Source organism: Rosa chinensis, chromosome 1 (assembly GCF_002994745.2).
Source record: "Rosa chinensis cultivar Old Blush chromosome 1, RchiOBHm-V2, whole genome shotgun sequence".
Taxonomy (NCBI): Eukaryota; Viridiplantae; Streptophyta; class Magnoliopsida; order Rosales; family Rosaceae; genus Rosa; species Rosa chinensis.
The window spans coordinates 29,640,572-29,663,062 of record NC_037088.1 but is presented as its reverse complement, the minus strand read 5'-3'; the positions used below and the strand labels follow the sequence as shown (position 1 = coordinate 29,663,062).

At 38.7% G+C, this 22,491-nt stretch overlaps 3 protein-coding genes and 1 pseudogene across 3 annotated transcripts; 2 read left to right on the top strand and 2 right to left on the bottom strand.

The window, feature by feature from the left end:
• The first annotated feature begins 258 nt into the window (after positions 1–258).
• On the top strand, positions 259–4,494 carry LOC112199032 (annotated as a pseudogene).
• Positions 4,495–4,644: 150 nt separating this feature from the next.
• On the top strand, positions 4,645–10,019 carry LOC112199024 (dual specificity protein phosphatase 12). Its single transcript, XM_024340094.2, has 8 exons — positions 4,645–5,125; positions 5,406–5,986; positions 6,775–6,825; positions 7,265–7,331; positions 7,450–7,528; positions 8,799–9,092; positions 9,417–9,677; positions 9,720–10,019. Exons 2-7 carry the CDS (start codon positions 5,577–5,579, stop codon positions 9,569–9,571), a joined length of 1,056 nt encoding a protein of 351 aa, XP_024195862.1. The 5' UTR covers positions 4,645–5,125; positions 5,406–5,576; the 3' UTR covers positions 9,572–9,677; positions 9,720–10,019.
• Positions 10,020–17,641: 7,622 nt separating this feature from the next.
• LOC121051674 lies at positions 17,642–22,169 on the bottom strand. Its single transcript, XM_040514584.1, has 6 exons — positions 19,349–22,169; positions 19,147–19,259; positions 18,767–18,966; positions 18,400–18,637; positions 18,163–18,310; positions 17,642–18,049 (listed from the first exon to the last, which is right to left on the bottom strand). Exon 1 carries the CDS (start codon positions 22,131–22,133, stop codon positions 19,776–19,778), a length of 2,358 nt encoding a protein of 785 aa, XP_040370518.1. The 5' UTR covers positions 22,134–22,169; the 3' UTR covers positions 17,642–18,049; positions 18,163–18,310; positions 18,400–18,637; positions 18,767–18,966; positions 19,147–19,259; positions 19,349–19,775.
• Positions 17,856–19,552, bottom strand: LOC121049228 (probable LRR receptor-like serine/threonine-protein kinase At1g53440). The gene is made up of 6 exons (XM_040505898.1): positions 19,349–19,552; positions 19,147–19,257; positions 18,903–18,966; positions 18,400–18,637; positions 18,093–18,310; positions 17,856–18,049 (listed from the first exon to the last, which is right to left on the bottom strand). The coding sequence occupies exons 1-6, from the start codon at positions 19,550–19,552 to the stop codon at positions 17,856–17,858; spliced, it is 1,029 nt and encodes a 342-aa protein (XP_040361832.1).
• Positions 22,170–22,491: the final 322 nt, after the last annotated feature.

Sequence of the window (22,491 nt, the reverse complement as noted above, 5' to 3'; positions counted from 1 at the left end):
TGGTGGATTGAAATATGAAATTTAATGCGCTTACGATGAGAGATTAGTTTGGCTTTGTTAGGATACTCTTGAGGACTTTGGTCCCAACAGTGACTGAGTGAGCGTATTACTGTCTCTTTAACGTAACCGACGTGATTTTCTACCTCACTTCCGATTTAAAAAAAAAAAAAAATCTAAAATTTGAAAAAAAGAATCGGAGAAAAACGAAGAGGGGCATTATTTTCAGTCCACTGAAATACCGACACAGAATATAGGTGGCAGTCACGCCACTCTCAATCTCTCCCCCATCTCTCTGTCTCTGTCTCTCTGTGTATCTCTAGCACTCGCTTAAACACAAACAGACGCTTCTTCTTCTATAAACAACAAAACCCTCTACGCGGCTCTCCTCTGTTCGCTTTAGCTTCTGCACATTTTGGTCTTCTTCTAGAGTCTCACTTTCTTCAACCCAAAACCCAGAACCCAAAATGTCAATCTTTAACTAAAAAAAACTGCTTCTTTTCCTCTTCATCGCTCTCCCCTCCGGAAACACTCACATTTCTCACACATTTCGAGGCAGAGGTACTCTGTTGAAGGGTTTTGGTTCTGTTCTTGTCCGGAATGTAATTCTGATGAAAAAAATTGGTGCTTTATGGTTTGGTTTTGAATTTTGTTGATTTGGTTTTGGTGTTGGTGGTGATGTTGAGAGAGATGTGATGACAATGGATACAAGAAGGTCTCTTGCGGATGAGAATCTGCAGAACTCGTCTCTGGTTCTGGCGAAGGAGAGGACTCGCAGGAAGGACCCTCTTGATGATTTTCATAAGTACACTGGTGGATGGAATATCAGCAATGATCATTACTGGGCTGTGAGTTCTTGCAACCTACAATTTGTTTTCGTTTCTGGGTTGTTTGCTGGTTTTGTTTTTGTCATTTGGGTTTTAGTTCAATTTATGAATAATTGAGTGGAAAGATAAAACAGGGCCCAGAAAGAAAGACTGGGACTTTACATATGTAATTGATTGGTTGTTTTCCTTAGATATGTTGTGGATGTTTAAAACCAATCATTTCTGGGTCATTTGCTTGTTTACTTTTTTGACATTCGGGTTTTCGTTCAATTTATGAGTAATTGGGGATGGTCAAGTTATACTGATGTTGCTTAAGACCAAAATTGGATGAAGAGTAGAAAGATAAAGCAGGGCCCAGATAGAAAAACATGGACTTTTTATCTGTTATTGATTTTGTGGGTTTTGCTGATATTGTGTGGGGTCTTTTGTTTCTCAAATCCTGTTGTTATGTTTGTGATTGTTTGAAATATATGCGTTGATTTTGTTTCTCAGTGCGTATTTTAATGGTGATGTTTAATTTGTGATTTAGTCTGTTGCTTGGACTGCGGTTCCCTTCTTTCTCATTGCTGGTCTGTGGTTCGTGATCTTTGGGCTAAGCTTGACACTTATTTGTTTCTGTTACTGCTGTTGCCCAAGACAGCCTTATGGTTATTCGAGAACAGCCTGTGCTCTCTCTCTCATCTTCCTTATCTTCTTCACTGTCGCGGCAATGTAACACTTCTCTCGCTCTCTCTCTCAATACACATACACACAGAAGTACAGCCTATAATTCATATGAACTGATGGTTTCCTTCAATACTTTTCTGGCCATTCTAGTGTTGGATGCGTTGTTCTGTACACTGGTCAGGCAAAGTTTCACAGCAGTACAACAAGGACACTCGATTATGTCGTGAGTCAGGCGGATTCAACTATTGAAAGCCTCCGGAATTTGTCAGGTTATCTTGGTGCAGCTAAGCGGACTGGAGTTGACTCCGTCTTTCTGCCATCAGATGTTCAGAGTAACATTGACACGACTATAACGAAACTCAACTCTGCTGCCTCTAAACTTTCTAATACAACTGAAAAGAATTCAAATCGTATAGATGATGGATTGGATAGCGTGTAAGTAAAATCTAAAAGTTCTTGAGCCTTGAACTTTGACCACAACGCATTGGATAAAATTTATCTTTTGCTATGTTTCACAGAAGACTGGCTCTCCTTGTCCTTGCTGCTGTTATGCTCTGTTTGGCCTTTCTTGGATTTTGTAAGTCTTTCTATTCTTTTGATTAGAGGCAGAGATTTTGAAGATCTGACTATTAGCATTAAATTATTTTTTCCGTCAATACTTGTTGCGGTATTCTCCATTCTGGGGATGCAGGCTTGTGTATACTTGTAAGTGAACCCCTTGAAACCTTTCCTTTTTTATCTTTTTTTCTTTTTCTTTTTCTTTTTCCTTTCTCATAAAAAGCTCCTAAACATTTATTAAACAAACACTTACATACTTTATGCAGCTTGGTGATTATTGGGTGGATTCTTGTTGCGGGCATTCATTTTGTGTGGTGTATTTCTTCTCCTCCATAAGTACTGTTTGTTATGATTACATCACATTATTTCCACTTTACAGTTTACACCTATATTGGATTTTCATCTTACCCTTCAATGTGACCTTTAGATGTTAATTTTAGCCTGTCAGATGTAAACTAACTAATGGACTTTATTATGGTTTTATATTCTCTATATTCTAGATAGTCATATGATTGTAGTCGCCGGACCTATTAGGTAAAAATTTTGATACAACTTAAATGATTCTGGGAGATAATTTATTTCTGTTTTTCTTATCCCTGTTCTTTTAGAGGCTAATGTTATAGACTCCAACAGAGTATATTAGTGCCCTAAAGTTTGGTTGCTTAGATGCATCTTCATGCATATTGATCGTGTTTGAATATGGACATGATAAACGTTTGAAGTTGGATAGCTTCATTTCCTTGCACGTGTAAGCAAACTGAAGTATCCAATTTATTTGACGGTCGTGATGTATGCAAGAGATATTTATGTGAGGAAGCTGTATCTTCTAAGTTCTAACAGAGACTTGTGATTCTTAGATACTCCCTCATTTGGATACAGTCTGAAATACGGATATAAAATTTCGTCAAAATTTTTTTATGTAAACATATCAAGGGTTTATCACTTATGCTTGAAGCTCAATTAAATACGTCTCTTTTAAAGAAAGAAAAGAAAACAGAAGCATTTCAAGTCTTTCGATCGTGTTTGGTTGAATAGAAAGGCTGCTCTTAGATATTCTGTCCACCTGGAAAACTGCCCTAGTTTCCCAAGGAAAATAACAAAATAAAGTCATTTTGTTTAAGCTACGCCCTTCTGTATGTGCTTTAATAACTCTTTCCTAGATCATTTTGTGCTATACATGCATACATTTGGGGGAAAATTGATCCTGAAGTGGGTTGTTCACATAGTTGGTACTAGAGATGAACAGTAATTGTCTTTGAACTTTGAATGGATGAAATAACTTGTGGAACTCATGACTTACAATTTCATATCATCTAACTTGTTTTCGTATGTGCATAGTGTGGTTGCAGATGCATGTGTTTCCATGGATGAATGGGTCCAGCACCCCACTGCCCGTACTGCTTTAGATGATCTACTCCCTTGTGTGGACAATGCTACTGCTCAAGAGACTTCATCACGCACCAAGGATACAACCTACAAACTTGTGAGCATGGTAGACAAGGTCATCAACAATATCTCAAATCTTAACAATCCACCACCCCAACTTGGACCGTTATATTTCAATCAGTCTGGCCCTCTATTACCTGTTCTTTGCAACCCATACAACACCGATCTCACTGATCACAAGTGTGCCTCTGGTGAGGTGGGACTGCAGAATGCCACACAGGTAATGTTAATGAAGTATTTACATGCTTCCTTCAGTTTCTTCAGGTTTGGTAATATTTATGTCAGCATTGTAAGGAGTAACACTTTGAACTTTGTCTTGAGCAGGTGTGGAAGAGTTATGTAAGGTTAATACGGCAGGCATCTGTATAACTCCTGGACGGTTGACTCCCATCTTCTACGGCCAAATGGAAGCTGCAGTAAATGTGAGTTATGGTCTGTATACTTATGGTCCATTCTTGGTTGATCTGCAAGACTGCACATTTGTCAGGGACACATTCACCGACATAAGTAATAGGAATTGTCCTGGCCTTCGAAAACATAGCAGCTGGATCTACATTGGGCTGGTAATGGTATCTGCAGCAGTCATGTTATCGTTGATCTTTTGGGTAATCTACGCAAGGGAACGAAGGCACCGCGTGTACACCAAGCAGTTTATGGCTGGAGGTGGAGGAACAGGGGGATTCCGAGTCCAAGACAAGGGTGCTTAGAGATTTCCATTACTCAGTGACTTGACCCAAAGAGTTTTCTGTACATTATGCCAGTTATCTGTAGGTTTGAGTTTGAATTGTTTGATTGCTTGTGCTTACTCAGGAGTCTGAACTCAATGAGACATAGTATTAGTATTGTGGAGCTAGCATTATCCCTCGCGGTGATAAAGTCAGAACTCAGTGAGATAGATTAGTACTTGTATTATTTTCAAGCTAGCATTATCTCTCTCTGATTATTGTTTCTCTAAATGCCCATTGAAGCATAGTTGAGATAAATATGATATGCTTATACATTTTTTAGAAGTCAAAACATGCCCAATGGAAAGCCCCAAACCCAGGCAGAGCATGAGCGTAAGTTTTGAATTCTATGTGCTCGACTTTGTTCTGCACAAACACTGTTTCAAGGAAGCTGTAGTAAATGTGAGTGAGATATGTACGAAACAGAGCATAGCTCACTTTTACTTAATTTTCCATTGGAAGCTTTTTTGGTGCAGACAGAGAGCTCGTCCTCGAGTTTCAAAGTGAGCCGTAAAAGGAAAGACTCTCTGAAGATTTAGAGGGTCCAATCTCCCAAGGTGTTTCATGGAAATCCGACATGTCTTGGTTGTGGTGGGGGTGGTGGTTGTGGAGTCTGCTACTCTACTCCGTCGTCACACTTAATGGGTTTGTTGTTGGTTGAAGACGGCCATTATTATTATAACACTTGGAATTATCACACAGTCGCATTGCTCTCTCTCTCTCTCTCACGCTTGAAAAATGCAAAGAAAATAGGAAGAACATAAACAACATTCAATCCAGAAACCCAGAAGAGACTCGATCAATTTTCATGGCCACTGAGAAAAGCGAGAGCTTGGAAATGGACCTGTTATCATGCCCGGTATGCTATGAACCGCTAATTCGAAAAGGCCCAACTGGTCTCAACTTGTGAGTACTCAACTCAGTTGTCAATACTTGCTGAAAAAGGCAATGGCTTTATGCTTATGATTTTCTTTTTAGTAGATTCAACTCGGAAGTTCGAAGCATTCTTTTTAGAATAGCTTTTTGATGTGGTTTTTTTCTAGTACATTGTACTCAAAGCTTGAAACTTTTTGTCTAAATTGGTGAACCCATTTGTCCAAAATGGACCAGTGTTTTGATTGTTGACAAAGGCAAAGGCTTTGTGTCAACTTGTGAATTCAGTTACTGTTTTGTTCTGTAATTGTAGGCAAGCAATATACAGGTCGGTTTTCGAATGCAGGGAATGCCACCAGTCTTATTCAAGCAATATACAGGTCGGTTTTTGTGTGCGAGAGAGATAATAAAGCCTCTCTAAGAAAGTTGAACAGCACCACCCAGAGCGAGCAAGCCTCTCAGTCAAAACAGTTCACCGGCGATCATGCCGCACCTTGTTCGCGAGAATCTCTTCATCGGCAACATCACCGACGCCGTCGACGTACTCCAGAACGGCAGCGCCACCGTCACTCATATTCTCTCCGTTCTCGGATCCGCCTCGATTTCCTTCTTCTCCGAATACAAGAAGGGTCTCACCATCCCCACCAAGGAGATAACCAAGGTCTACGCCGGCGGCGGCGCCTCCGCCTCCGAGGATGATGGCTCCGGGGGTAAGCTGCTGTACTTGTTGGAATATGCGGGGAAGGATTTGAAGCTGGTGAGAATGGGGGTTCCTGTTAGGGATATGGAGAGTGAGAATTTGCTGGATTATTTGGAGGTGTGTTTGGATTTTATTGATAAGAGTAGAAAAGAGGGGTCTGTTTTGGTGCATTGCTTTGCTGGTGTGTCTAGAAGGTACATATTGATATCTCAATTCTCTCTTTCCTTTTCTCGTATTTTAGTTTTGTTTGATTTTCGTTACGAAATGAGTTAAGTTCAGTGTAGTTAGCTCAAGTAAAGAAGGTACCTTTCTTCGGAATACCGTGTTTCAGCTCAATTGGAACAACCCCAGTTCCCATTTATCTTTCAATGCTATGTTGCTATTGGGATGGGAGCAAAGAAGTAGAGATTTTTCATTGGAGAAGTTCTAGACTAAAGCTAGACGATACTAGTGTATGACAACTGTAATAAATAGATGAAATTAGGGGAAATTTGCACAGTGTTTCAGTTGAAAAGCAATGATAGTGCTGGGTTAAAATTGATCCTTGCGAGCACAGCACCATAAATTGAAAGGGACTTCCTCAAATCCATCCATGTAGAAAATGACGGCGTTAGGAACATACAATTGTTGCTTGATAATGGCCTGATAAACCAGGTTAACAGTTTGATGGATGGACCGAAAAAGTGAAACAAATTGACCTACATAAGAGGCTCTTACAATAAAGTAGAATCTTATATTATATATTCTGCATATATAATTGGCTCTTTTTTTTCAAATTCTATGGGAAAGAGGAAAAATGTGGCTGATGCCTGCACTTTTTTTGGGGCAGAACTATGGACGTTTTCTGGTTTGTATGTGTGCTCGTTTTACTTTAATCACAAGGTCATCATGTATGTCATAAAAGGGTTAAATAGCTTTTTCAGTTTTCTGATTTGTTAAGCTTAAAAGGGTTTACACCCTTGTTTGCATGTGTTTGTTGCAGTGCAGCTATCATTACAGCATATCTTATGAGAACAGAACAGTTATCGCAAGATCATTGCTTAGTGCTGTCAGTCTATATATCTTTATCATCATCATAAATGATATATTTTGGAAATCCAAAATAACTGTTTCGAAGACTTAGGTAAATAGTAGTTTTTGGCATGCTTGAGTAGATTATCTCTAAACAGTTGAAGATAGAAAAGCTTTTAAGCCATTGGGATTACAAAACGGAGAGCAGAAACTGGACTATACATGCTCAGTTGCTCAAGTATTTGCTTTTCTTTCTTTCTTTCTTTGGAATAACTTTTATAAGGTCTAGAAAAACAAGAGCTTTTGAGTAGCTTGTATAATGTCCCAAGTAAAATAAAATGAATAATATATATGAGTAATTCAAGTCAACTGAAAGGATAGGAGATTGGGCAATCCTTTGTTGCTTCAGCATGTACCTGGTATTTTTTGGTTCTTTTTCTTACTTATGCATGCATGCCTGTAGATGCACTAGGATCCCTGCGACAGAGCTGTGAGTTTGTTTGCCCCAATGATGGTTTTCTAAATCAGGTGATGCAAGGCTCTTCTATACGGCATTATTTACAAGGATAATACTACTGCATGCTGATTTCACTGTATATAACCCATCATGAATTTTCCATTTATCTTCTCTTTTATTATTTTTCAGCTAAAAATGTACGAAGATATGGGCTTCAAGGTTGATCATGCCAGCCCCATATATAAGTCTTTTCGCCTCAAAATATTGGGTACGCAACCTTTTTTCTGTTTCGCCTATTTTCCGGTTGGTCTGCCTCAATCAAGGATATTGATCTATATGTTATGCCTTCATGTCTACATAATTTTAGTTTTCCAACATTGTGCGAGCGAAATGTTCCATGGACACATAGAGTAGGCTCTAATGCATATGCTATTAATTGATAAATGTATCATGGTCTTGAGTATTGTGATATTCTTATTTAAAAATCCTTATTACATAGGTATTGAGGAGCACTGACCTACCTAACGGGTTGTGTGTCCTTGGAAGTAAGGCTAGCAGTAATCAGTGTTTCAATCCAAGTAACTTTTTTTCCCCTCAAAATTCAACCCAAGTAGTTTGACCAATTGAAACTATACTGTACAAGACCCACGAGATGTTTTTCGAGCATCAGAGGTGTAATCTATCCAAATATATGCCTTGTCCCATCTAGCTTGGAGAAAATAAGTTAAAGAGAAGCGGGTGTGAGACTTTTCAGCTGATAAATACTGGAGGTGTGGGATACTTTCATTTCCTTTTTAGTTTCTGGTACCAGTTGGTATTGTATATACCAGTTTAAAGAAATTGAGGCAGCTATTGCTTATAATCTTTGTTCCATTTTATCTTAATACAATTCTTCGACGCTCTGGCCTTACGGTACATTTCACCTTATCTGCAGCTCAATGTTTGGGGGAGGGGAGAAACATGTTTGGAGGCTGCGGTCTATATTTCTGATGACAAAACTGTGTTTTTTGGAGGCTAGTTGGGGATACTTTAAGGTTCCAAAAGGAAGTGAAAACAGTCAAAGGTTATGGTATAAAAGTACCATAAACAAGTTTCTCTACCAGTTACTTTCTTAACCTCTAGCTTAAAGTGACATAACCCATACAATGACCTGATAAATTTGAATCAGCCTTTGCCAAAAAAGAATCTGAGTCTTTAAGGAAACTAACTTGAGAAATATCTACATATCCTAACTGTGATCTACTGTAACTTGAATATTATCTTTATTATATTTGGCTGCTCCTCTACCTTGGTAATTGAATAGTGGGGTGTGGTGGTGAAAAGCCAAAAGAAATACCTCCCATAACAGCAGTAACAATTTTGGAAAGAATGGTAATTGCATGCGACTGTTCCTTTATGTTTACCATGTCCGATTTTGTTTTGCTCACAAGACATATTTAGTTCTGCTTACTTACTCTTCAACCATTTTGATGGAACTCTCGAATATCAGTGGCTAGTGTGAATTTCCCTTTCGATTGAAGAATTTTTGCCCCTTTCAGGTGAATCTTATTATCGCGGAGATAAAATAGACAGCTCTAAATTTGGTGCTGATCCTGGTTTGCCCAGTGAAGTTACCTCTCAAGTGGAATCATCTCCAATCGGAGGAAAAAATGGGACATCTGCATTTCGCTGCAAAAAATGCCGAAGACTTGTTGCAGTACAGGATAATGTTGTGGACCACATTCCAGGTCAGGGTGAGACATCTTTTGAATGGCGCAAGCAGAAAAGTAGCAACTATAACAACTCTGAATGTTCATCCATATTTGTTGAGCCTCTAAAATGGATGACAGCAGGTAATTAGGTCTATCAATCCTTATTTCTAGACTTTTTGCTGGTCTATTTTTTTGACGAGTACTGTTTCTTAAGTTTTAACTGAACTACCTAGCCTCTTGAAAAGTGATTCCTTGGTTCTTTTGTCGCTTGAGATTAATCTGTTTAGTTGCAGCCAAATTGTCAATTGTTGTTGACAAATTTAACGGCTTTTCTTGTTCATCTTTTTTCTTTCTATTTTGAAACTTAATAAAGCAGAACATTTTTTTTTTTTTTTTGAGTTTCTGTTCTTTGTGATTTAGCCTAGGAAATAATATAATCTGTTGTGGTTGTTCTCTATCACCCAGTGGAAGAAGGTGCAATGGAAGGCAAGTTGTCCTGTGCACATTGTGAAGCTCGTCTGGGTTACTTCAACTGGTCAGGCATCCAATGCAGTTGCGGGAGCTGGATCACCCCCGCCTTCCAGCTCCATAGAAGCCGAGTGGACATGAGCAGCGTCTAATATCTGTGAAGATAAAGCCTTTGGGAGTTGAGCCCACTTCAAAAGATTAGTTCAAATACCTCCAAATGGTAGGTTTAAGTGTCAGTTACTATTTAACAAGATATATATATATATATATATATATATATATATATATATATATATATAGAGTTTTCAAGATAACAGCAAGCATAGAAGAACAGGAGGTTTTATGGTGTTTTTTGCACTGTTTGTAACCACAGAACCAAATTTGAGTAGCTGCAGCTTGAGAAGATGCTGCGTTTTTCCCTGATTTGTGTTGCATGAAATTTGAGTTATCATTGCAACAGAAACTGGTTTAATTACTTGACTGATCCAATATTGTGCTGATTGTGCTGTCATGTAGTAATATACTTGGCGTGAATTTTTTTTTCTGACTATTGTCATTATTTGGTTTGGTTGCTATCTGAATTGGTTGGTTCTTGGAGAAGATCGATGTTACAGGGAAGTAATTGCTCTTCTTCTTGTGCGAACTATTTACATATTTCCTATGTTGTTGGTTGTTGCCGAGTTCTGGGCATCTGTTGTGATTTTAGTTGCTCATTTCTGGGCATCTGTTGTACTTCCTCTTTTCTATAAATGAAAGTTTTCTCTTGTTCAAGAGGAAAAAAAAAAAAAAAAGCTTTGACCCTTAAATGACAGCTATTCTCTTTATTTTGTTCAAACTGTTATGACGAAAGTTTGGCACTTCGTACGAGTTCGGATTAGAATGAATAGTTAGAAACATGTAGTGGCAACTGACCTGAATGTAGAACTATGGATAAAAGTTCCAGTAAAAGATGTATGAACAGATGCTGTGACTTCCACAATCATGGAACAACCATGAACGCACACAAGTTGCTTATTGATGTTTGTTAGGTGGCCGCTCATGAAAGTCCAGTGCCCTCTCTTAAACTCTTTATTTGATGCATTGAGGCCTTTCGAATGGTTGTATTTGGATGATTAGCTCGTCCAGTTCCTCGACTTCTAGAGAAGTAGGATTCATTGAGCTTCGTATGATATTGCCTCAAGACTCAAGTGAAAAACCAGCTCTTTAAAGAGGAATCTGCATGTAATTGGTTCTGGTACCCATTTCCCCAGGAACCCCGAACTGCCAGATGCTTACAATAAAGTACCAAATAATGAAGAAAGCTGGGCACATATGTATGCAAGTCATCATGTATTATCACAATGTGTGTGATAAATGCATATTTGTGAACTTCTCAACTGTTTATAAGCTATTCACTTCTGCAGACCTTTGGAATATGTATGTTTCGGAGGCCAAATTTGTTTGTATTTAGGAACAGTAAAGCTTTATTGTTAGTTTCAACCTCATTCTATCGATGATCATATTCGAAGACCTTTATGCACCGGGAGACAACCCCTTGGTGGGTGAAAAAAGGTTGCTCTCAAATATCCCGAAAATGCGTCCTAACATTGCACCAGATTGTCAGGCGTTTTTAACGGGAAAAATAATTATCAAGAGTTTCCGGTAAATATGCAAATTTGGAAATATAGACCGATCAAATTTATGTTTGAAATGTACAGTTCTGAATCAGTAGACAAATTTACCAAGCCATTATTGACAAGGTTCGTTGAAGGTTGCAACAAAATGAGGGTGGTCTATGGAGTTGCGTTCTTCAACTTAAATATCTTGGAGGGGATTCTAGTATTAATCTTGATTATAGAAGCCCTGCTCAGTGTTCAAGCAAATGGAGGGGTTCGATGTTAGGAGCTGAGCAGCTTCTGAGGGCTGGTATGATTTGGAGAATTAGTGATGGCAAGTCCATAAACTTTGGACAGATAAATGGCTGGAATGGGGCTTTGATTGATGGTGTCAGTGCTCATGCTATGTCAACTTAGATTTTCTCCAAGGTTTCTATGATTCAGAAACCATTGATAAAATTGTCGAGTTTCCTGTTGGACTTGATGGGTATGGTTCTGATAAAACTATTTTGAGCTATACTTCACACTTCACAGTGAAGAAAATGTACTTCCCCAGTTTCTGATTACCAGAGAAGATGGAATCACTATAGAAGTCACTGGGGAATACAAAGAATGGAAAAAGAATAACAAGGCCCTGACGACTTTCATCACAGCTAGGCTAAATCTGAAGGAGAGATGGGCAATCCTGCTCAATGTGACACATGCAGGCATGGCAGAAGACTACTCTTTCAAAATATTCAAGAGGTTTCTGATTCGATAGTAGGTGTTGAAAGTTGATGTACATTGAAACATAAAAAATAGTCTACATCAATCTAGAGAGGTGTAGAGCTCAAGAGAAGTCTAAGATCAGATGCTAGAATAATCTAGAATATGATCTAGAATGATCATGTTAGTGTAGGAAGTCTCTAGAATTATCATGTAATTGTGGTAAGGCTCTACATTGGCCATGGAATTATAACTAAGATCTAGAACTATCTAACAAGTCTAGCAGGGTCTAGAATGATCCATCAAGGTCTATAAATATGTAATATAATCAAGCAAACAATGAAAGTAAGAAGAATAAACAAGTTGAGCAATACAATTAAGACTTTCAAAGTATTGCTCTGTTTTCCTATTCTCGTCTCCTCCTAACATAATTGTCCTAATAATATCTTGTCTCAACTTCTAGCTCCTAAACACATTGTCCTAGCCCACTATTACTAAACGCTTCCGCACCAAATTCGAACAGTGGTATCAAAGCCACCTTTTATTTTTCATCCTTATTTTGAATATTAGCCTTCTTTTCTTATCATATATTTTGCAAAAGTCCCCATGAAATAGTAGAGCATATCCATTTTCCATCATTTGTTCGACACTTGGCAGATTATGCTTCAAGCTAGGAACTAATAGAATATCATTAATATATTTAGTTCATAAATTTGTCGGGATGGAAATTGTACATTTTCCTTTTGTCTCGACCATTTCTCCCTTTCCCAATTTCACTTGAAACTTTTTCGAAGTATCTAGATTGGAGAAGATGGTTTTCTCTCCTGATTTGTACGTGGTTGTTGTAGCCGTTGTTGACGTACCACTTCTTCTTTTCTCAGTGAGCTATACTCCAGAACAAAATGGAGTCTCTGAAAGAAAAAGAAGAACTATGAATAGAAATTTAAAAAATTTGAAAATGAAAGATGATGAGATTGTTAAAGATTACTATACCATACTAAAGGAAATAGTAAATCAATTCAGTGCCTATGGTGAAAAAATTAGTAAGACTAGAGTAGTAGAAAAAATACTCATTAGCCTTACTGAAAAATATAATCCAATAGTAACTGCCATCGAACATCTGAAAGACATATCAACTCTTTCGGTGACAGAATTGATAGGCTCTTTAGAAGCTTATGAAAAATATTGAGTAGTCGAAATGAAGATCCTACAGAAAGTGCATTCTGATCTAACCTCAATATGTGATCTAAGAAATATGAAAAAAAAAAAAAAAGTTTTAAGAATTTTCTAGAGGAGATAGACCCAAATATTGGGAAAATTAAAAAGATTATAAGAAAAAAAGAAATTATCCTCCATGTGGGATTTGCAAAAAGAATAATCATCTAGAAATAGATTGTTGATTTCAAGGAAAACCAAAATGCCGAAACTTTGATAATTTTGGTCATATATATAAAGGAAAATTGTTTACTAAAAAAATCACTGACCATACTTTTAAGAAGAAAATCAATAAGATAAGCAGTTCTTCTATACATGTTAGAGTTTAGATCGGAATGCACTTTCTGTAGGATCTTCATTCCGACTACTCAATATTTTTTCATAAGCTTCTAGATAGCATATCAATTCTGTCACCGTAAGAGTCGATATGTCTTTCGGATGTTCAATGGCAGTTACTATTGGATCATATATTTCAGTAAGACTAATGAGTATTTTTTCTACTACTCTAGTCTTACTAATTTTTTCACCATAGGCTCTTAATTGATTTACTTTTTCCTCTAGTTTGGTATAGTAATTTTTAATGATCTCTTAATCTTTCATTTTCAAATTTTCTAAATCTCTTCTCTATAGTTTGTGATTTGACGGAACGTACCTTTGCAGTTCTATTTTTTTCTTTTGGAGACTCCATTTTGTTCTGGAGTATAGCTCACTGAGAAAAGAAGAAGTGGTACGTCAACAATGGCTGCAACAACCACGTACAAGTTTCAAGTGAAATTGGGAAAGGGAGAAATGGTCGAGACAAAAGGAAAATATATGATCTGCATCCAACAAATTTAGGAACTAAATATATTAATGATGTTCTATTAGTTCGTAGCTTGGAACATAATCTCCTAAGTGTCCGGACAAATGATGGAAAATGGATATGCTCTATTATTTCATGGGGACGTCCACAAAATATAGGATAGAAAAAGAAGGAAAATGTTCAAAATAAGGATGAAAAATAGAAATTTTCCAATTCATTGACAACATATGGCCATAAAAGCAGAAATCAAGAACAAAACTATTGTCCTAAAGAAAAAGTAGCTGAGGAATCCACCACATTAAGCAAAGCAGTCGAAGAATTCACCAATTCAAATAAATGAAGAAGGAAATTTCAATACTCCACAACCTAAAAGTTGTGAAGTTGCAATGAAGGGGAAAAAAAACAAAGGAACGCAATAGACAAAGAAGACGAGAACGGATACATTCTCCAAGGCAATTCCAAGATCGTGATTTGAATTACTATGAGATTTCTTGGTGTATCATCAATGTGCATTAAGGAGGAGTGTTGAAAGTTAACGCACATTGAAACATTTGAAATAGTCTACATCAATTCAGAGAAGTCTAGAGAAATCAAGAGAAGTTCAAGGGTTGGCAGGCTATAATAATCTAGAATATGATCTAGAATGATTATGTTGGTGTAGGAATTCTCTAGAATTATCATGTAATTGTGGTAAGGTTCTGGATTGGTCATGGAATTGTAACTAGGATCTAGAACTACTGAACAAATCTAGCAAGGTCTAGAATGATCCATCATGGTAAGTATGTAATGTAATCAAGCAAGCAATGAAAGTAAGAAGAAGAAGCAATACAATTAAGAGTTTCAAAGTATTGCTCTCTTTCCCTAGCCTCCTCTGCTTCTCCTCCAAATCATAACCTCCTAACATAGTTGTTCTAATAACATCTTCTCCCAACTTCTAGCTCATAAAGACATTGTTCTAGCCCACTATTACCAAACGCTCCCACACCAAATTCCAATAGTGGTATCAAAGCCACAAATTCTAAGAGTAGAGCTTTTCTATAATTAATTAAAAGGTGTTCCTCGTTCATAAAAGCCAACTTGAAGAACAATCAAAGACAATATATGATAAAAACTCTAGCCATAGGTCTACACATCTTTTCCCAAATCCCTGCTTATTAGTTCTAGCTAGCTAGCTACTTAGCTCTTGCAAATTTCAATCACAAAGTTTAACTGGCAAGAGGTAAAGTGGTAAACTTTGTGTGGACAATTTTGGAGCACAGTTTCTTAGACACTCAACTCTGAAGTCCACACTCCAATACTCTTAGTGCATCAAGAGTTTGATTACACATTGCTAAGGATGCTATCATCATTTTGGCTCTGAATGCTATATCTTGCTACTGAATACAATCCCATCATCAAGCCTGCAGTTATAAGGCCTTTGACTTTCGTCTCACCGAAGGAATTTCAGTCTCTATTAGCTGTTCATGGAAGAGTGCAACGTTGATTACAATAATCAAATCCATTTTCATTTTCCATTTTTTGCATGGCCTCTACATTTTGACTGAGAGCTTAACTACTGCATAATCAACAGAAGACAGAAGACAGCCCTTGAATCCATTGGAATGGGTTATTTCTTCAAAAGATGTGATCAGTGATCACAGGACCAGAGGCATGATATATATCAAAGACCAAGAATCCAAGATGCATGGTAGTTCTTTTGAACTCAATCTTGCTAGGTTTGTGAAAAAGAAAGAAAAAAGAAGAAGAAGAAAGATTATTGTTGATGTCATAATTTGGTTCGACAAATACTTTTGACTTTTTCAACCCATTCCACGTGGTACACGTTGAATGTCAAAGAGTCCATGTAGGACTCTGACCTTTCAACGCACTTAAACCTTTCATCGAGAAAGAAAAGATAACCTTAAGATGGAAATAATCATGACTAGTGAGATGCCTCACTTTGGTACTCCAAGTCTTCAACCTTGGATCTCCACCTCTTAAGTCTTGGACAGTCACCATGTCATTGACTCACCATCTTGGATGGCAATGCAAAAGAATATCTCGACTTCACTACTAGAATAGCACAGTCCAAAGGAACCAAGAGTCTCAACCCCCAAGACCAAGAGTTCGACCCCCAAGCTTAGAAGCCTCGACCTCTAAGGATCATGACCACGAGCTCCAAGGCTAAAGCCTCGACCTCCAACGTCACGCACATGTAATCGTCATGAAGAGACATGGAGCACCAATCAAAGCAAAATCTCACCAACCCTGCCACGTGTCAAGTTCCGACATAAGGCATGGCCTAAGAGTAATTCTAGGAAAAGGGAAGCTTGGATAGGCGACACCTGTCTCTGACCCTTCACCAACCATATCGGACCACATGGTGGTGACACCTGTCACCAACTCTGTCAAAGCCATCCCTTGGAGTGTCAGCAAGCAGAAGGTATGGGCTGACACTCAGATTTTAGGGAGGAACCCATACTTTGTCCTTTCCATCTAAACCAAACCAGACCACATCGTGGTGACACCTGTCACGTACCAACTCTGTCAGCCCGTCCTGGAGTGTCAGTAGGCAGAGAGTGGGGGGCTGACACCCCGATTTTATGGGATTGAGCCATGCCTTTCCCTCTCCACGTCAACTCTCTTCTCCTATAAATACCCAGCCTTCACAAGGCTGAGGAGAGGACTTCAACTCTCTCTTCTCTCCCAAAGCTATGCCAAAATGCATAATCTCTTCTCTCTCTTTCTCCATTGACATGTCAACTTCATTCTTATATCAAAATGCTTAAGCATCATTCTTTCTTCTCCAATCTCCATAAATGTTCAAACACACCTATCTAACTTAGGCATCGGAGTGTGTTTGGCCGGCCTTAGGCTGGTCCTCCGATAACCTTCCATCTCTTCACATTTGCAAGTCCTTTCCATGGGGCTCCGCCAACTTGAGGAGTTGGATGCCCAGCGTCAAGTAGAGGATATGGCACGCCCAAGGCAAGATCATCAGTTCCACCCAAGAAAGGATCTTGGAAGCCCAACATCAGGTGGAGGAAGCCCGAGGCAAGCCTATCAGTTTCACCCAAGAAAGGAGCTTGGAGGCCCAGCATCAGGTGAAGGAAGTCCGAGACGAGATTATCAGTTTCACCCAACAAGGAGCTTGGAGGCCCAGCATTAGGTGAAGGAAGTCATAGACGAGACTATCAGTTTCACCCAACAAGGAGCTTGGAAGCCCAACATTAGGTGGAGGAAGCCCAACATCAGGTGAAGGAAGTCCGAGACGAGACTATCAGTTTCACCAAACAAGGTAGCTTGGAGGCCCAGGATCAGGTGAAGGAAGCCTGGGGCCATACCTTCAGTCACAAGAGGTGAACGACCAAGGCTAGGCACAGGACTACCAGAGCATACCTTCAGTCACAAGTGGACGACCAGGGCTACTCACGTAGTCAAACTAATCGAAAGAAAAGATAGGCCCACTTGAAGAAAACAACCCCACCACTTTACACTTGGATTTCAACGGAACCTCCGTTGACTCGTTGATGCCGAAATTGGCACCAACAATTACAATATATAACAAACAGCTAAACTTTTAAGAAGCTCAGGCATTGGATTAGGTGAGACTTCGTTATAGTTTCAAGTTCAAATATATTAAAGTCCTAATATTGCGGGCAGACCAGGACATGCATTGAGCATTGGGTCAATAAAAAACCAGCTCTTTGGCTGTAATAAATGAGATAACCCAAATTAGTTAATATGTCAAGTAACGTCAGTTACTGCATAAGGTGGTATTCAAAATTGTTAAACAAGTTGTTTGAGGCTCAAAGTTAATTAATTGCAGTGAATAAGTTTAATTAGCATCCCTTTTGGGTCAGGGTTTTGGGTTAACAGAATTTCAAATTTTGTGATCATGCATTGGTGATACCTAATATCCAATATGACAAGGCAAGCCACTTAAGGCCAAGAATCAATCTCATGCAAGTTAAATACAATCGTGGCAGTAGAGTTTAGAAGTTCCGAAAACGAGGAGAAGAAAATAGGGAATAGATGCAGCATAGATTGCTCTGTTTCATTTGGAATTCTCTAGGGTTTAGTTTCAGAAATGTGTTCTGTTCCATCTTGAGTAATGGGATTATCATTTGGGGCAGAAGGTCAAATCTGATCGATTCTTTTGTCACCAACAAGTACACTAACAACATCAGACATAGTAGGCCTCACGGCTGGAGCTATACTGGTGCACTTAACTGCTAAGTTCAAGATGATAACGGCTTCTTTTGCGTCATAACTGCCCGACAAGTTTCTGTCAACCAAGTCCAACAGCCTTCTTTTCCATGTAAATGATAAGCCTGCATTTCCACAATATACACATTTTTTCTCATTACAACATACTTTCATACAGAAGTAGAACAAAAGAAGGCAAAAAACATAGCAATGCTGATCTAGCTTCCTTTTCTTTTACCGTATAAGAGAATCCACTTTCTAGGCTATCTCGCTTGGTTCCTGCATTTGTCTTTCCACTAACAGTTTCATGTAGAACTAACCCGAAACTGTAGACATCAGTTTTAAATGTGACAATTCCTCGAACATTCTCTGGTGCTATATATCCCCTGCGAAAAACAAGAGGTTACTTATGACCAAATTGACTGTAGCATTGCAGTTAGGTAGTAGGGTGCTACAACTTTACAGCTTTACTTACTGTGACACTTCTACTTTGATGAACTCGAATTGATTATCTTCAGTGTAAAGGCTTGCCAATCCGAAGTCTGAAATTTTAGCTTCAAGTTTTCCATCAAGAAGAATATTAGCAGCTTTAATATCCCTATGAATCGTCTGCAGCCTATGCTTGTGTAGATACTGCAAGCCCCTTGCTATTCCCAAGCAAATTTTACACCTTGCAATTGCTTTCCAATCAAGTTGCAATCTGAGCTTTGAGTCTGCAATCAACAGTCACAACATCAATATATATTCTCCTAAATTAGTATGTTACAACAGAAACACAAATATAACAGAGATAAAAAAGAAAGGGAACTGATCGATAGAACTGAAAGACAAAAAGGACTTACCAAATTAGGCGTGCGCAAGGGAGTTATTTTGCATATATAATCATTTGCAAGCCTTTTCGGTTATAAACGGCCATCAATTGAACAATGTTCTGATGATCCATTAATTTTAAGGTATAAAATTCATTTTTCCATTCACTAATCCTTTCCTCTGAATGAGAGGAAAGTCTCTTCACAGCTACAGTTCGACCTTCCAATTCGGCCTGCATGCAATTGCAACCAAACAAGTTCAATACGTTAATCAATGTCCATTACTTATTAAAACTGAACTTGAAAGTTCTAGATCTAAAATTTCAGATTTATTTCAAAAAAAAAAAAAAAGGTCTAAAATTTCAGATGAAACTCCATAATATACACAAGAAAGAGCAGATAAAATCATTTACCTTGTATACTGTCCCAAAACCCCCTCGACCAATCTCATTTTCGTGGCCAAAATTTCGAGTAGCATCTTTTAATTGTTTGAGGGTGACAGCTTTTTCTAGACCTATGTTTGTCTCTGTTCCACGAACAATTCATCTCAAGTTCAGTATGAATTCTTGAAAGAGTGGATACTTTTTCAAATATTGCTAGCTAGTAGCTAGTTACCTTGAGTGATCTGTATTCCCCGGCCATCCCATCATCCAGGCGAAAACCAATAAAAACAACACGAAAACAATGGTTGAAGCTAGCCACAGTAATCAGCGCAATGTACAAAGTGATAACATGGGAGCCATAGCTAAACCTTGACGATCTCAAGCTATCAACAATGGAGGAGAAGAAAGAGAGAAGAAGGAAAAAAGCTGGAACCATTTCTTCTGAGTTTCTTCAATTAATGCAACACACCGCAAATCATACAAGCATACCCTATTTATAGTTAGGAAAAACCTAACACTTATTACACGCTGGAAATAAAGGAAAATATCTAGAAAGCTAGTACATGGATGACAGCTGGAAACCATATCATTGGTCAACAAAGACTTTGCCATGCTATCATCACGTAACAGTTGACACCTCCCCTCAATCTCAGTTGGGGTTAACCAAACTGAGATTGGAGCAATGTGTACTGACACGTGACAACTGAGCTAGTGTAACCCCTTCGTAAGACCATATGCAGTATACTCAAAAGCTGGAGTATGCTCAGAAGAAGGAACATAATGAAGTAACAGATCATACCATTACACTCACTCTCTAACAACATGAAAAAGTTTTGCGTACCAGTTCTTGATGTATCAACACTAGTTCTATGAATTAAGGCACAAAAATCTTGAAATGTCTTCTTCTTGATACTCAAACATTTGGCTTTGGTAAGCATGAAATTCTCATAAATCGGACTTCTTCTTGGATCAAATTGTTCACAAGGTAAGTCAAAAAGCTGTAGAGACTGACTTGTGAGTTTCTTTTTCCACAACCCATCTCCATCTACAACATCATGGGGCAGAATTTCATTCAATTCAGCAATAAGCCCCTGTACCTCAGGAATGAAGTCAATAAGACCTTCAGGAATAAGTATAACACCGTTTGAGTCATCTCCTCCAATCACAACAAGACCATCCAAATCAAGCTTCACAGCTGTCTCATGTGCTTGCTTAAACTGCTCTGGAGTTTCAATCTTGTCTCTTCCACTACAAATCATATCAAAACCACCTTGATTTCTATATGGATAAACATACTCCGGTGTAAGCTCAACGTATTTGCATTTCATGAAACCAGCAGGTCCACCTCTGAAACCATACATCGTGCTCCCTTTGGCGTGATCTTGCAAGTAATTGAAAATTCCAGAAATCACATTGTGACCTCCAGGTGCATGGCCTCCAGATAACACGACACCAATCTTCAACTTCTGGTTCAGCAGCTCTGCACTAGAATCACACTCCACCAACTGTGCATCAGCTTGATCATTATTTATCACATTCTGATCTCCCCCATCAACCACAGCAGGAGAAACACCAATGTGGGTGTCAAGAGAGTTATCCAGAGCAGAACAGAGAGGAAGAATAACTTGTGACTGATCCGGACTAAAAGAAGGACGAGGAGAACTAGTACCTACATATGGAAAACCCTGTGCAGTAATAGAAACACTAGAAGAACTAGCTCCATTGATATTATGCACAGTCATTGCAGCAAGAGTAGAAGGAGGTTCAGCTCCTTGAAATGCATAGTTTGACCTGTGATGGCAGTCCAAGGCTGCATGTCCCTTCAGACCATAGATTTGACAAATGATCACAGAGTTAGAGATATGATTAGGAGGGATGTCAACCCTGTAGAAGCAATTTTCAGCAGTGTGGCCTTTCTTCCTACAGATTTGACACTCTGGAGACAACCCAAAATTATTCCTGTAGCCTCCACCATTTTCAGACATGTTGCCAATGTTATTCCTATTGCCATTTAAACACCTCTGAGACACATTCTTCTTAATTCTCATAGCAGACATCTTATGATTTTGACTAGGACTTGAAGACAAACTTGTTGCAGAAGATTCAGCCTCATGACCAATACTAGGAACTGCATTAGAGCAAGCCTTGTTGTTGTTGATGTTTTCAACACCTCCAATCTCATTAACAGCAATATTATCAGTAACAGCAGCATCATTACCTATCCCCCCTTTAGCCCAAACTGAGGTATCAGGAGGAGGCTGAGAGTCAACATCAAACGGTAGTAACGCATGCAATTGATCAGAAGATAAAACAGGTAGCCTATGAGGAGCAGTATCAGAAGAAGAAGAACTAGATGAGGAACTGATAGCAAAAGAGTCTGACACAGGAACTTGTGAGTGGTGTACCGAGGTAGAGCTAGAAACATTGCATTGGGACTGAGCAGTCATGGCAGTGAGTGTTGATGATGGTTCAACACCCTGATATGCATAGTTATTCCTGTGGTGGCAATCAAGAGCAGCATGGCCCTTAAGTCCACAGATTTGGCAGACAATCACAGAATGAGCAGGATGATAAGCAGGAACATCAGTTCTATAGAAACAATGAACAGCAGTGTGTCCTTTCTTACTGCAAATTTGACACTTAGGTGATATCCCACTGTTGTTCCTATATTCACCATTGTTGTTATTGAGTGGATTCTGGAAGCACTTGCTAGCAATATGACCCTTCTTATGACAAATTTGACATTCTGTGTTTTGATAGCAATTCCTGGCAGTATGACCTTTCTTGTTGCAGATTTGGCTCTCAACACCAGCATGACTCCTGAAGGTACTACCTCCTTGGCTGACAGTTTGATTGAATTTCCCATTATTATTCCAGGAAGTCAGTTTATTACCTGTCCAGAGACCTTTGCCCTTGTCAGTTCCATATGTGCTTGAGTAAGACTTATTCTCACTGCAAGAGTAGTGAGGAATATTGTTAGGCCTGTATGTATTACTTCTAGCTGCCATAGCAGTCATGGAGTTCTATAGATGGAGTTGTCCCTCAATGTCCCTTTCTACGGCAAGAAGCTGAACCCTAAGATCTTTCAAAAAAATAGGTGTATCTCTTGCACGAATTACTGTCTTGATCATAGAGTATTCATCAGGCAGACCATTCAGTGTGACAACAGCAATATCTTCATCAATGAGAGTAACTCCAACTGAGCTTAATTGATCTCTTGCATGTTTGATTCGCAGCAGATACTCATCCACAGAATCAGCACCTTTCTTGATAGTCTGTAAATCAGTCTTCAACTGTATAATATTGGCTCTTGAGCAGGAAGAGAACCTCTCAAGCAAAGCAAGCCAGGCATCATGAGAGGATTTGCTGCCAACA